The 14,920-nt window shown below is 47.9% G+C and overlaps 2 protein-coding genes across 4 annotated transcripts; one reads left to right on the top strand and one right to left on the bottom strand.

Annotated features, from left to right (window-relative positions):
- Positions 1 to 29: 29 nt before the first annotated feature.
- PMEL (premelanosome protein) lies at positions 30 to 8,849 on the bottom strand. Of its 2 annotated transcripts, none has more exons than XM_070370362.1 (12): positions 8,433 to 8,849; positions 8,076 to 8,200; positions 5,763 to 5,873; positions 5,471 to 5,617; positions 4,265 to 4,399; positions 3,727 to 3,888; positions 2,799 to 3,470; positions 1,767 to 1,883; positions 1,439 to 1,523; positions 1,124 to 1,329; positions 929 to 1,016; positions 30 to 305 (listed from the first exon to the last, which is right to left on the bottom strand). In XM_070370362.1, the coding sequence occupies exons 2-12, from the start codon at positions 8,149 to 8,151 to the stop codon at positions 164 to 166; spliced, it is 1,941 nt and encodes a 646-aa protein (XP_070226463.1). In that variant the 5' UTR covers positions 8,152 to 8,200; positions 8,433 to 8,849; the 3' UTR covers positions 30 to 163. The 2 variants fall into 2 exon arrangements, with proteins under 2 accessions (XP_070226463.1, XP_005905928.1); XM_005905866.3 differs by having other exon boundaries at positions 2,790 to 3,470.
- A 79-nt stretch (positions 8,850 to 8,928) lies between these two features.
- On the top strand, positions 8,929 to 14,487 carry CDK2 (cyclin dependent kinase 2). Of its 2 annotated transcripts, XM_014481481.2 has the most exons (8): positions 8,929 to 9,278; positions 10,012 to 10,089; positions 10,207 to 10,327; positions 10,977 to 11,147; positions 11,597 to 11,698; positions 12,365 to 12,508; positions 12,812 to 13,015; positions 13,270 to 14,487. In XM_014481481.2, the coding sequence occupies exons 1-8, from the start codon at positions 9,163 to 9,165 to the stop codon at positions 13,372 to 13,374; spliced, it is 1,041 nt and encodes a 346-aa protein (XP_014336967.1). In that variant the 5' UTR covers positions 8,929 to 9,162; the 3' UTR covers positions 13,375 to 14,487. The 2 variants fall into 2 exon arrangements, with proteins under 2 accessions (XP_014336967.1, XP_005905924.1); XM_005905862.3 differs by lacking the exon at positions 12,365 to 12,508 and having other exon boundaries at positions 8,930 to 9,278.
- The last annotated feature ends 433 nt before the right edge of the window (positions 14,488 to 14,920 follow it).

Genomic DNA, 14,920 nt, shown 5'->3' on the forward strand with positions numbered 1-14,920 from the left:
ATCCCTCCACCCCTTAAGTGACATAGATTCTTCCAGAAACAAGGAAATAACAGCATCAAGTTCTGAGTCTTTATTTCAGGCAATGGTAGTCTCTGAGGGAAGACCAGAGAAAAGACAGGCCTTGCTCTCCACCTGGGTAAATCATGACTTCACATAAGAGCACTCAGACCTGCTGTCCACTGAGGAGGGGTTTGCTCTCACCAATGGGGCAAGAGCGGAAGACCCAGGGCAGACGTAGCCACTGGGTTCTACCGTGTGGCAGCTGGGGAAGGGGGACTGCTGAGCCTTGCTTCATAAGTCTTCGCCTGATATTGGGAGAAAAGCAGGGATACTGGTTAGTGGTGGTCAATGGCAACCTCTTTGTGCTTCTCTAAAAAAAAAAAGACTAAACCATAACCCAGGTTGACTTGGTCTTGATCCTGGCTCCCTCCTCTTCTCACCAACAGGGTTTATCCTCTCTTATGTTTATGGTAAGCTCTGACCATTTCCCTCTCACCCTACAGGCTTCCCTGCTTTGAGGACCTCAGCCCTCCAGGCCTAGGGATTTGCCTTTCTGGCAGGTGGAGAACTCAGTTCACTGAGTTCTTCTCCACTGTTGATATTATTCATAACAACAGTCATTGAGATCATCATTTATTCCACTTTTGTTTCAGAACCAGGTGTTTTACTCACATTGTCTAGAGCCCTGAAAACAGCCCCACAGGACAGGTATTATGTTTCCTACTTTTCAGTGGCTCAGAAGGGTTAATTGACTTCCCCAGGGTCCCACCAGCAAGACTGCAGCCTAGACCTGTTGAACTTCCAAGTCTGGGCTCTTTCTTGGACTCTACACTTTCCCAAAGGGGTTGGTGGTTTCTTCTTCCCATGAGGAAGAGTGGTGGTGGTAATAAGGGGTAAAGGAGTGGGAGCAGGATGGCGGGGATCTCACCTGTATATCAGAGATGCAAGCAACAAAGCTGTTAGCACCAGCAAGATGCCCACGAACAGAGGAGCCTGCCTGAGGCCTGCTTCTTGCCCTATGGGTGGAATCCCAGATACGGCTGCATTCAGTGTCTACTTCCTCTAGTAGGTAACCTCTACCATCTCCCCGTGTCTTCATCCTACCTCTTGTCCAACTACCTACCAGGCATGACAAGCTGGGTGCTGACCATCGCCAGGCTATTGGCATCAGCCAAAGACACATTGAGGCAGTAGGTCCCTGAGCCACCCTTCAGTACCTGGTGCAAAACCAGCTGGCAGGCTGGGCTGGGGGGCACAGGCTGACACAGCCGCTGGGCAGGCAGCTGACACCCTGGCGATGAGATGTCCATGCAGGCTTCCTTGGGTAGCCTGGGAGAGATGTCAGCTTACGTCAGGGAATCTGGGAAGGGACACTAGACACCAGAGAACAGGACAGCAGTCACCCCAGGAGTTCTCAGGGCAACCGTGGGACACTCACCCGCCTTGGCAAGACACAGTCAGCTCAAATGCATCTCCTTCGCTGGATGACACAGCCTGTAGGATCTCAGCACTCTCAATACCCTCTGCAAAGTTGCAAGATTTTTTTAAGTCTGAGACTCCTCTACTTATCCTCCCCCAAGGCCCATGGCCAGGAAGGTCCTCGGGCTGCCTCCCTAATCCCATTCTGCCTTCATATGAAACCCCTGGGATCTGGGTATTCTCCTTGTCCAGGTGAGTAATTCCTTCCAAGGTGTGCTTCCACTGGGCAACCCTAAGCAGCACACGCCTCCCTCCACCAGCTTACGGACAATGTAGGCAAGACTCACGGACAATGTCCAGGGTGAGGGAAAAGGAGCCATAGCGATACAGAACACAATCCAGGGGGGCTTGGCGCTTCTCCAGGACTAAGGTGGCAGCGTCATCCGGCAGGGGACTCAGGGACCCTAGAGGAGAGGATTAAAGAGGCAAAGTCAAGAAGCAAATGACTAACCTGAAAACAGGCCCAACAGGCATTTTTCCAGGTAGAGTCAGAGCTACTGGATCCAGGCTTAGAATCAGACAAGAGCTGGAAACTCTCATTTTTTAAGATAAAGAAAGGCCCAAGAGAAATGACTGCCCCAGAGTCACAGGGTTAGAGTCGGAATTTTAGACATCCCAAATGTTTATCACACCCTACACTGTGCCAGGTCCTGGGTCAGACATTTGACATGTGTTAAGTCATAGTGTCACTATCTCACTTCTCCCTTTTAGTATTCCTACCACAATTCCAGGTAAACCTACTTTGGGATGGGAATCCAGGGGTGGGAAGTGGTGTCAGAAAGATTTCTGTGTTTACACTTAATCAGAAAATGAGGTATAAGTATTATCTAATGATCACATGGGGCTTTCTAGGTGGCTCAGGTAAAGAATCCACCTGCCAATTCGGGTTTAATCCCTGGGCAGGGAAAATCCCCTGGAGAAGGGAATGGCCACCCACTCCAGTATTCTTGCCTGGAGAATTCTATGGACAGAGGAGCCTGGTGACCCATAGTCCATGAGGTCACAAAGAGTCAGACATGACTGAGCACCACCACCAAATGATCACACACTGCTTCCTGAACTTCTCTTCGGGAAGAGAGAATAAGCTGTCTACCCCTGGCCTAGGAGAAGACCCTGGTTTCCTGAACTCTGGATCTATTCTGTGCCATTAAGAGGGACTTAGGGGGTTTTAAAACCAGTGAAGATTCTGAGGGGACTCCACTGCTAAGCTAAGGATTGAGTAACATCTGGGTCCTGAGCAATTCTTTCAGGTCTTCAGAGCTGTGACAAATGCCCCACCTCTATGAACTCATTCATGGTGGCCCCCTTACCTGCAGTACCTTCTGTAGGCATGAATGAGCTGGTATTTGAACCCGCAGGCTCAGGAGTGGACACCTCTCCAGCTGTGGTCTCCACCAGCTCTGGAGTTGTTCCCTGTGTAACTGTGGTTCCAGAGGGCTCTGTAGTTGACACTTCAGGTGTCCTACCTGTAGCTTTTGCAGTTGGCATCTCCACTGGTGTGGTACTTAAGACTTCAGAGGTTGCCACCTGCTCAGGTGTGGTACCTACATCCTCTGTGGTTGGCACCCACCCAACTGTGGTGCCAGGGGCCTCTGCAGTTGGCACCTGGCCAGGTGTGGTGCCCATGACTTCTGTAGTAGGCACTTGGCCAGCTGTGGTTCCAGGAGCCTCTGCAGTTGTCACATGCCTATCTGTAGTGCCTGGAACTGGAGAGGAGCCACAGGAGGTGAGAGGAATGGCAGCCTGCAGCACCACCTGTGCAGTGACTGGGCCAGACTCTAGGTAAGTGTGAGTGACCGTGAGTGCCCGAGAGATCAGGGTCCCTGTACTGTCACCAAAGTCCCAGGTGTAGGAAAGGTCAGCCCCAGCCAAATAGCCACTGGGATCATGGAGCTGGAGGGCAAAGGTCAGAGGCTGCTTTCTCAGGAAGCGCTTGTTCCTTCCATCCAAGGCCTGCAGCTGAGACACACTCACGGAGAAGGGCACCTGGTCTGGGATTGGAGTCAGAGAAATTGAGAACCATAAGTTCTTCTTTCTGTCAGCTTCTTCCTTCACAGCCATATTTTTCAACCAACCCAAGCTGCCTGGCCCTTCACGGGCTCCAAGCCCCACATCCCTCTGCCCACATCTTCCTGGTTCTGCCCCTGCAAGGTTACACACCATTTCCTCTTTCCCCTTTCCTGTCCAGCCCAGCCTCCCCACCTTCTCCTGCCCTGCAACTGGCCTTGTCCCCTCCTCAGTCCTTACCAGTAATGGTGAAGGCTGAACTGGAGTGAGCGAGGGGCACATAGCTCTGGGACCCCCGGCGGTGGTAGACAGTCACTTCCATGTTATATGTGCCCAGCACTGCCTTGTCTGTCCCGATGCTCAGTCCAGACACTGGGCCCCCCAGAACTTGCCAGTATTGGTCTGAGGTTTTTGGAAAGAAGAGTAGGGAAGGGGGTTACTGGTCAAAGGAGACTGGGGCAGGGTTAGAGATGGAACCAGAGAAGGAAGGTCAGGAGATGTATCAAGGATGGTTATTTCAGAGAGTTTAAGCTTGCATATGTTGGGCAGGAAAAAAGTCCTTATGAGAGAGTCCATGGGATGGGACTATAATTGGAGCAGGGCTCCCAGAAAGAAGTATAATAGAGTTGACTAGGTGCTGTGGAAGAGGAAGGAGTCATGGGGGAAGTGAAGATTAGGGAAACTCACAGAATTTAAGGATGAGACCAAAAGAAAGGGGATCAGGTAGGAAGAAGTGAATTTAAGTGTGAATGACAGGCCAGAGAAGGGAAACTCTTACCCCAGGTCTTCCAGACATAAACAAAGCATCTTTTCTGAGATAGAGGGCCAGAAGGGCAGGGCTCCCCATCGGGGAAGATGCAGGTATCATCAGGTTCTTGGGGATATACCAGCTGTCCTCCCCACACCTGGCTCCCTGAAAAGAAGACAGCAAGTCTCCCTCAATCCCTGGCATTCCTCACTGTACACCAAAACCTTTAACATGACTCCCAGAGAGGGGCTCCAGGAATACTGCCTAGCTACCAAAATACATTCTCCTTGGTATAACCTATTTGGAGTGGTAGAAGGGAGAATGGAAACTATAAAAGATTCCTGTGTATATACTTAAGGGGTTTCCCAGGTGGCTCAGTGGTAAAGAATACACCTGCCAATGCAGGAAACACAGGAGACGAGGATTCAATCCCTGTGTTGAAAGATCCCCTGGAGGAAGAAATGGCAACCTGCTCCAGTATTCTTGCCTGGGCAATCCCATGGGCAGAGGAGCTTTCGCGGGCTACAGTCCATGGGGTTGCAAAGAGTCAGACACGACTGAGCCACTGAGCACACACATGTATATTCTTACACTGGATACAAATTGGTAGGCCATGTATCAAAATGTCTAGGATGATGTGCTCTAGCTAGTGGGATAAAAGTAAAAATAACAGCATCAATTAATACTGTAGGCTAGGACCTGGGTTCGATCCCTGAGTTGGGAAGATCCCCTGGAGGAGTGCATGGTGACCCACTCCAGTATTCTTGCCTGCAGAATCCACATGGACAGAGGAGCCTGGTGGGCTACAGTCCATGGGGTTGCAAAGCGTCTAAACTAAGGTACTAAGCACAGCACAGGGCAGGCATTATGCTAAAATCTTTATATATTATCACATTTTAATCCTTACAAGAACCTTTTAAAGTGTTATCATCCCCATTCTACAGATAAGGGAATGGAAGAACAAAACAATTCAGTGACTTGTCCAGGGTCACATACTGGTAACCAGTTTAAATCCAAGTCTATCCAACTTCTATGTCCACTGGGTCTTCTGTGCCCCATTTGGGGAACTATAATTTTTTTTCTTTTTGGTTTATCTGTGTTTTCTAATTTTTCTGCAGTGAATATGTGTTACATATATAATTTGTAAAAAAAAAAAAAAAGAGGAGGAGGATTCCTTGAGCTCATTGGGGATAGCAGGGATTCTGGACCTTGGGAAGGAGGCAGAGAGGTACTCACCATTGATGATGGTGTTGTTGGCCCAAATGACCTGCCCGTCTGGCAGCACCTTTTGGCTTTTAGGAAAGTGCAAGGCAATAGAGAAGGAAGCATTTGCCCCAATCAGTGTAGGCCCATCATTGCTGACCTTCAGGGATATGTGGCCACCTGAAAAGGGCAGCTGCATTAATTAGCTCCTTGGCTTCTCCTCCCTGTATGCCTTTTCCTTCCCTATCTTCCTAAGTACATTCAACCCTGTTCCCCTCCCCACCCATTTCCACCATATCCTCCCTGGAAATTGCCAGGTTCCTACCTCTCCAGCAGTCAGGCCCCTGGCTTTCTGTCCACTCTGGATACAGCTGTCTGTTCCATGCTTTAATTCTGAGCTGCCTTGAGACACCAAGCCAGTCCCTGTCTCTGGATCCTAAAAAGGAAGATATACTATGAGGGCCCTCAAATCATTACTCACTCCCTTCTCAGGGGACAACAGTGTCTGTGACACATCATTCATTCTCACATTCAAAGTGCATTAAAAAAATATATTTAACTGCACTAGGACTTAGTTGCAGCACGAGGGATCTTCGATTAGTTGTGGCATGTGAGGTCAGGTAGTTGTGGCATGCAAACTCTTAGTTGTGACCTGTGGGATCTAGTTCCCTGACCTGAGATTGAACCCTGGTCCCCTGCATTGGGAGCACAGAGCCTTAGCCACTTGATGGACAACAAGGGAAGTTCCTTAAAGTGCATTTTAATCTACTGAATACCCACCACGTACCAGGCACTGGGCTAGGTGCAAAGAACTTAAGAAATGAAAAAGAAATGGTTCTGAAGGGGTTCAGGTTAAAGTATATGAAATAGACATATACATAAATTACTATAATCCAAGGCATTGCTTAATATGAGCCATAATAGACATGCACAATGTATAACAAAATGATAGATTTTAAACAGGTAAATTGCACTCTGGTCGACTGAAGAAGACAGTAAATAGTTGGCTGGGGCATAAAGCATTCTAGGCAGAAGGCCATGAGCAGACACTAGCAATGTGGCTGATGTACATCATGAGAGATGAGGCCAAGAAGATAGAGTGGGGGCTTTGAGTGCCAGGCAAAGGAGTTTGGACTTTATCCTGTAGGCAACGGCACCTCAGACGATTTTGTTTGTTGTACTGATATATGGCATATACCATAAAACTTACCCTTCAAAAGCTTTTTGAATATGATCAGATTTGTGTTTTAGAAGGATCACTTTGGCAAGCAGTGAGAAGGATGGACTAGAGGCAAGTAGAAATTGGGAGTGGGGACAAACAAAATGATTATAACTGACCAAGAAAGATGTCTGAAAAAAAGTGATGTGATGGCTCTGCATGTGTCTCCCCAAGGTCCAACAACTATCAGCATTTTGTCACATTTGCTTTATCTATCCTTTATTTTTGTTGTTCGTTTGTTTTTTGGCTGAAGCATTCAAAAGCAAATCCCAGACATCATGTTATTTTAAAACCCTACAAATTCAGTAGGTTTCTGTAAAAAAATATTTTTTTTTCTTAAATAAACACAATGTTAATTCACACTAAACAAAATTATCAAACTCAGTCCATGCAAAATTTCATGAACTATATAAAAATGTCTTCTTATGATTGTAAAAATCTGGGTCCAAAAAGTAAGCACAACATATTAAGAGCCTTGGGTGGACACATATGAACAGGATATTTCCAGAATACAATAACGAACATAGTAAAAGAATAAGACTTGAAATGACACCATGAATGAGGGAAGTCAGATCAAGGAGAAGTTCCAAGAAGTCTGTGAGACCAGGGATCTAGAGAAAGGGGGCACTGGGGTACAATGTAGATATTTCTGCACATCACAGACTATCCTCACTCCATCTCTAATTGATTCTCTTGGGGGAGGATCTAGAATTATCCCACTGAATACCTCACCACAAGAACAAGAGAATCATAAGATGCCCCATTCTTTCTCCACTCCCAATCCTCCCTCCTCAGAGCAGCACGGGACATTCCAGACCCTCTCACCATCCCCACCCCACCCGCCTTGCTCCTGTCACGAGGCCCCAATCCCCCAGAGCCCTTTCATGTGATGCTCAGCTGAGACCCTTCTGCCTGTCTCTTCCAGCCCCAGAACAAAAGCCTGGGCTGTGTTCACCCATGCCCATCCCAAAGAGGGGATGAGGTGCCTCATTACCCTTCTATCCAATACCACATCCTCTTTCTCCTTTCTCCTATCTCCTATCTTTCTCTATCTCCTAAATACCCTATCCCAAGTGCCTGAGACAAAGCCTAAATGAGTTTCCAGTCATTTTACTACCTTGGCACCCATGTTCCAGCTCACTATTCAGAGCATCTCAAAATTAGGGCCACGGAGACATACTGTTCTCTCACCCATCCAGGTAGATGGGGTTGTTTTCAGGTTCAGTCCCAAGTGCCTGAACACACATGCACCCAAATCTTCATGTGGGGAGGGAGCTCAGTTGCCCATGTCCTCACTAAATCAAATGGGTGGGAGACACCTGAAGCACTACTGATATCTTCCATTTTAGGGAGAGAAAAACCAGAGCAGGTGTGCAACCCCAAATTCACACTTGTTCATGTCCAACATCCCACACTCACCTTCTGTGGTCCCAACAGCCAGAAGAACACCCATCAGAGCCACATGGAGAAGGTATTTTCTCAGCACCAGATCCATCCTGTTCTTCCTTCCAGCAACCAAAGACTCTGGGGCACTGGACAAACCCCTGTATAAGAAGGGGGTGCTTATTTGCATAGCCCTTCCTCCCCTCCCTCCAGGCAAATCCTGGGAGGAGCAGAAGGACCTGAGAAAGAACTGAGTAGGGATCCTGGTCCCTGGACATCCTGCTACTCATTGACAGTTTCTGACTTCACAAGGTCAGTCTCATCTTAAAGCACTCCATCTCCCCTCGGGGGGGAAAAAATGACTGAAGGACAGCTACAAAACATAACACGTACCAGACACACACAGTTCATCATTGGAGAGAGGATCAATCTATTGTGAGTCAAACCAGGAACCTCTCAAAATAACTGTAGAAGCAGTGACCCTGGATCCAAAAACAGACAGTATTGGGGTAGGCTGAGAGAAGCGGGACAACGACTCTTCGGAGCCCCAGGAAACCCTTACAATGAGATTTCCAGTTTCCTGCTTTCAGAGGAGGCTCCAGGGCGAGGTGGAATTTAATCTTAGATCAATACATATTTTCCTAGGGGTAGCGAATTAGAGATCAGGAAATCCCTATAGACTCAGGACACAGGGAGACAACTCGATCCCAAATCAGATACTTGGAAAAAGGTGTTCAGTCTCCCCTCCCAGATAAAAATTTATCCTTAATACTCCTCGGAACCAAAGTTGCTCTGGGTGGGGTTGTTTGCAGCGAGGGACGCAAGGATGGCCCCGCCCTCCATGACGTAGACCAATAGGAAGATCTGAGGGAGGAGCCAGGGAAACGCGGGAAGGAGAGGCGGGGCTTCTGGTGGCGGTAGGGAACTACAGGGGGGAGGCGGCAATATTGTTTCAAGTTGGACAAATTGACAAGAGCGGGAGATACACTGCGTTCCATCCCGACCTCGGGTCGCGGTGCTGGGCCCTGTTTCCCTCCTTGGCCCCCGAGAACTGGGTGCCGTTTTCTGCAGGGTTCCCAGGCCCCCGCTCCAGGGCCGGGCTGACCCGACTCGCTAGCGCTTCATGGAGAACTTCCAAAAAGTGGAAAAGATCGGAGAGGGCACGTACGGAGTTGTGTACAAAGCCAAAAACAAGTTGACGGGAGAAGTGGTGGCGCTTAAAAAAATCCGCCTGGACACGTGAGTGGCCTCTGTACCCGGGACTCCTGACTCGGGAGCTCCTTGAGTGCCCCCCACCCCCACCGCAACAGGCGGGTAGCCTTCCAGGGACCGGAAGGTAGCAGGGAGGGAAGTCTTTTGAAGTGGAGAGGTGGGTTGAAGGACGAGTAGAAGGTTTCCCGGTGGAGACTATAGGGTAGTGTCGAATCCATGGGAAATTTCCTCCCCCAAAGCGGTTAATGTCCCCAAATGTACAGTCAGAAAGAGTCAGGAAGAGGAAGGAGCCTTTTGAGATGGGATCCAGGACTCCCCGACGAGGAGATGGGTTTTGTGATAAGCGGTAAAGAGCACCCTTATAAATGACTAGACGAGCCCTCAGTACTCCAACCCCACCCGCATCTTAGAATTCTCTCTTTCAAAAGAATGGCAGTTGAACCTCACTGGCACCTCTAGAGAGGCTGGGTGCTGTTACTCCCCCCCGACATACATACACTTTTCCCCCTTTTAACTTCACCTTCACCAAGAGGCTTTGCTAACCTAACCCTGGGCAAAGAAGAAATGATGATCTTAAAGTGTCTAAAAAGCCACTCCTGTCCATCCATGAATTAACCCCTGAAGCACCCTTTCTCTCACTTTCGTAGGGGATGCTGGGATGGTGGGGGCTGGGGGTGGTGTGGGGGGAATGACTGTACTGCTGAGGGAAGAGGAATATTTGTAACCACATTCCCATCTCTGCTTTCCCAACTTCTCCAAGTGAGACAGAGGGTGTACCCAGTACTGCCATACGAGAGATCTCTCTGCTTAAGGAGCTTAATCACCCTAATATTGTCAAGTAAGTATGTATCTGGGAGGTGGGAGGTGCTCTGACAGTAAAGGAGGATGTCTTCTGTTTGTATTATCTGGGCCTTTCTCTCCCTCACGTGTATTCCTGGACCTCCCCCTTCCCTAGGCTGCTGGATGTCATTCACACAGAAAACAAACTCTACCTGGTTTTTGAGTTTCTGCACCAGGATCTCAAGAAATTCATGGATGCCTCTGCGCTCACTGGCATTCCTCTTCCGCTCATAAAGGTACTCCTTCTCATCAACTCCTCCCCAACATGGGCGTGTCTTAGGGGGACTGAAGGCAGACAGTCTGGACTGAGTGTTGATTTGTGATCTTGGCTTCCTTCCCAGCCTTCACCCCCCGACACACACACACATACACACCTTTTCTTGTGGCTCTTTCACTGCTCATTATGCTTTAACCCTAGGGCTGGGCAGGGGAATCAAAGACGTTGAAACTCTAGTGAGTCAACTTAGCAGCTCAGGTGGAAGGTTCTTGAGATGAAACTCAGATAAATGGGACTGGGGGGTACTTGGTAGACGCCTCCAGAAAGCCCTTCCACCTGTTTGGTGGGAGCAATAGCCAGTGAGTCTCTGTTGTCCGTTTTTCTGGGTTCCTTACTTCAGAAGCTACTTTCGATCAACCAGCAAACATCCAACACATATTTATTGAACACCTTCAATGTGCTGGTCTCACGATATGGAACATAAATGCAAAACTGAATGAGACCTGATTTTATCCTCAATGGATTGACAATCCAATTGGAGAAATAGCTTGAAAACATATAATTACAATTTAATTAGTAAAGGCTTTAGTAGAACTTTGGAGTTACAGAGGAGACCCTAATCTGCTCATGGTGGTGGAAAAACACAGTCTTTTCTCTCCCCTTGTCAGAGCTACTTGTTCCAGCTGCTCCAGGGCCTAGCTTTCTGCCACTCTCATCGAGTCCTGCACCGAGACCTTAAACCTCAGAACCTGCTTATCAACGCAGATGGGTCCATCAAGCTAGCAGACTTTGGACTAGCCAGAGCTTTTGGGGTCCCTGTTCGTACTTATACCCACGAGGTGAGTCCTCCTCTGCATGTCTTCTCTGAACTCCCTGGGAGGTGTTAACAAGGACATTCACAGAGTTTTTAGTAACTATCTGGCCAGCAGTTTCTCACTACATGGAAAGTATTTCTGACACCCCGAGAGGTCTTAGAGTATGCATAGAGTTCATATATTGATAGATACCGAGCCAGGAGACAGGTGGAAGGCATGAAATTTAAAATTATGACCATTTGCCTCAAGTTTTCCAAGAGGTTGCAAATTGGGGGTTCAGAATATATGTTCCCCAGAACCATGGATTAGGCTAACTCTAGGCTAAGAAGTTGTACCCAGTTATTTTACTTAGGGGCAATGAGAGGGAAGGGAAGGATGTAGGGATAGAAGCTGCTTGTTAAGAATTGAGTTAGCAGAATAGTGTTTAGGAACTGACATGTGGGTATCTTCATGTCCTGTACTCTTGTCCTTAGGTGGTGACTCTGTGGTACCGAGCACCGGAAATCCTTCTGGGCTGCAAATACTACTCCACAGCAGTGGACATATGGAGCCTCGGTTGCATCTTTGCTGAGATGGTATGGAGGCATGCCCATGGTCTACCCAGCCCACTCCTTCCCACACTCAAGAACAACAGAACTGTTTCTTGGCCCAGACCCATGGTCCTTCTCTTATCACAGGGTTTTTCCTCTAGAGTAGCACAAAGAGGGTGGTGGAGAAAGGAGAGGGCTGTCATCGCTGATGTCAACCACAATGTTAGGATAGCCTCAAACAGCTTAGCATCTAGTATACAAATCTTATCTCAAACTGAGCTAAATCATTTCTGCAACTGCGCTAGCTTTAGCCTACATATATTTGGGAAAATAAGTTCCATTTAGCATCTCCTTCATTTGCCTATAGACCTTATTTTAGGGCATCAGGAAGTGGTGAGGCCAGCTGTATTCACCTTATCCACACCTTTTATTTAAACTTCAGACATGTCCCCCCCTCAACCTCTGGCTTTTCAGATTGAAGGATCCCTGAGGCCCAGCCTTATAAGGGAGCTCTCATTCCCTTTAATACAACAGTGGAGTGAGCTGAGTTTTCGAATCAAATCAGCAGTATGTTTTATGGTCCCTTATCTGGGTTGTAACTGGGGGCATGGAGACCATTAGCCCATATATATAACATGCATTTATCCCCCAGTGCAATACTTTACAATTGCCCATATACGTCTCTCAATTCATCAAAAAATATTTGTTAAGCACCTAGTGTGTACCCAGCACCATGCTAGGTGCTGTGGGGAACACAGAAGAAATGGAAGACACAGTCTCTGCCCGCTGTGCTCCTATCTAGAAGTGGCTGCATCACAAGGAGGGGGGATGACCGCAGTGTCTACCCCATACCCCGTGAGTGGCTTGACATCCCTTTGCTACATGTCAGTGGCACCCCAGACATTCACCCCCTCCCAGCCCCACCCAGCCTTGGGGATCTGCAAAGCCGTGGTTGGGGGAAGGAAGGAGGGAGCGAGGAGGCAGATGAAGGGACTTCATTGTCTCAGGCTCTGTGTGACTGACCCCATGAAAGACCCTGGGGAGGGAGTCAGGGGGCCCTACTGACCTTCCACTGCCTGTGGGAACCTCCATTATCCTTTGGGCAGTTCTGATTGACGTCAATGTCAGTCTTGGCCTTTCCTCTTTCCCCATTTTCAGGTGACCCGCCGGGCCCTATTCCCCGGAGATTCTGAGATCGACCAACTCTTCCGGATCTTTCGGACCCTGGGAACCCCAGATGAGGTGGTTTGGCCAGGAGTTACTTCTATGCCTGATTATAAGCCAAGTTTCCCCAAGTGGGCCAGGCAGGATTTTAGCAAAGTGGTGCCTCCCCTGGATGAAGATGGACGGAGCTTGTTATCGGTGAGACTAGGGAGTGGGCATCCATTTCCTCTTGTTCCCTCCCCCTGGGCAGAGTTTTTCTAGCATGAAGGAAGAATGAGGCCCTGGACTCCAGGTCTCAGCATTTCCCTTGTCTCTGCTTCCCTCTTGTTAGATATAGGGAGGAGGAAATGGGAACTCGGGGTGAAAGAATTCTGTTTCCCAGTTTCTCAATACCTGCTGCCCATTTAGTCCATTACCACATTACTGAAGTCAGCATGCATCTCTCCCTCCAGCAAATGCTGCACTACGACCCTAACAAGCGGATTTCAGCCAAGGCAGCTCTGGCTCACCCTTTCTTCCAAGATGTGACCAAGCCAGTACCTCACCTTCGACTCTGATCGCCTTCTCAAGCCCCTACCCCCAGTATCACCCTCTTCTCCAGTGTGAGTGTGATCTGGCTCAGCCCGGGCGCTTAGCTCACTGATCTTGTCTGGTTGCCTTAGCACTCAGCTGCCCCTCTTAGCCAATCCACTCTGGAGTGATGGGGTGGAGGGAAGAAATAGGCGGAATTGAAAGGACGCTTCAGTATTAGATGCACTTAAGTCAGCCTCCACTACCCTCTCTCCCTCCTCTTAGTCGTTGCTTAAGAGGGCTGGTATTTTTTTAAAAAGACAAAAAAAAAAAAGACTTTCTCCTCCGTCCACATAAGTTTGCCATCCCAGTCTCTGAAAGCCCCACTATTAATTATTTTCTGTATCTGGGATGATAAAGACCCCAAGCCTCCAGAGCCACTGTGTAAGGCCAACTTATAGCAGTGGGGGCTAAGTTGGAACTTTAAAAACCACACAAAACAAAAACATTATGGAGGGGCCTGTTTCAAAGAATTAGGTTTAAAAAAATAGATCCAACCGGTTTATACCCTAGTTTTAGTGTTTCATCTCACCTAACTCTGGGAGACTCAAGACTCCCAGCCTCTGTGGTCCCAGTGGGGCTGCAGTAGAAATGATGGCTCCTAGGTTTCTTGCCTGTCCCTCCTATGGGCAAGATGTGTCTAGGAGGCTCTGGGACAGGGACTGTGCTTCACCTTGGCCTTATTAGGCAAGTAAAAGATATTTGAATTTTTCTCTTACGATTCTTAAGGTGCTAGGTCCCATTTTCCTCTGAAGGCCACCCCGTATAAGTTAAGGTTGAGACATCATTTTGAGAATTCTGACACTTAGGGCTGTGACTGAGTGGGGACATTGGGGGAAAAATATTTCTTTAAAAGAAGGATGAACAATTATATTTATATTTCAGTTTATAGTAGTTTTTTAAGTGGGAATGGGTGGGGATTTGTTGCCATGTGCACCTTGGGGTCTGTAATGCAAATATGTTTGTTTGTTTTTTTTTAAGCTTTTTTTCTTTTTATGATTTTGTCTCTCTTCTCCCACCTTTTGTCCTTGAGTGTTCTTGCTGTTAATATTATTTGTAATTTAGTTTGTAACTGATTAAAAAAAGTTCCTAGTTTTACAGTTCATCTCTTTCCCCTTTTGTGTATTTATTGAAAGAATGGTGTGAGAGAGAATATGGATGTGTGTATGTGATAATAGATTTCAGACCCCTCTTAATATGTATGAGCACGGCTACCCACCTCACTCCATTTCGACCTCTGTGAAGCAATGTGATAGTGTGCGGGTGGGCGAAGCGGGAATTATTGCCCCCATTTTACGGCTGGGGAAAGTGAAGCTTATGTATTTTCTGCTTCATTTTCCCCTAAACCTGCGCGTCTTACCACCCTACTCCTCACCTATATATCACACATACATACATACAAGGCTCCAGTTCGAGATTTGCAGTGTTTGTTAGGGCTCAGGAGCAGCACTACGTTGGAAGTGAGCTCCAAGGGAATTCGCATTGACGCTGCGTTTCCCAATAAGTTTGCCTTTTTTTCTTTTCTTTTTGCAT

This window comes from Bos mutus, chromosome 5 (genome assembly GCF_027580195.1).
Source record: "Bos mutus isolate GX-2022 chromosome 5, NWIPB_WYAK_1.1, whole genome shotgun sequence".
Classification (NCBI taxonomy): domain Eukaryota; kingdom Metazoa; phylum Chordata; class Mammalia; order Artiodactyla; family Bovidae; genus Bos; species Bos mutus.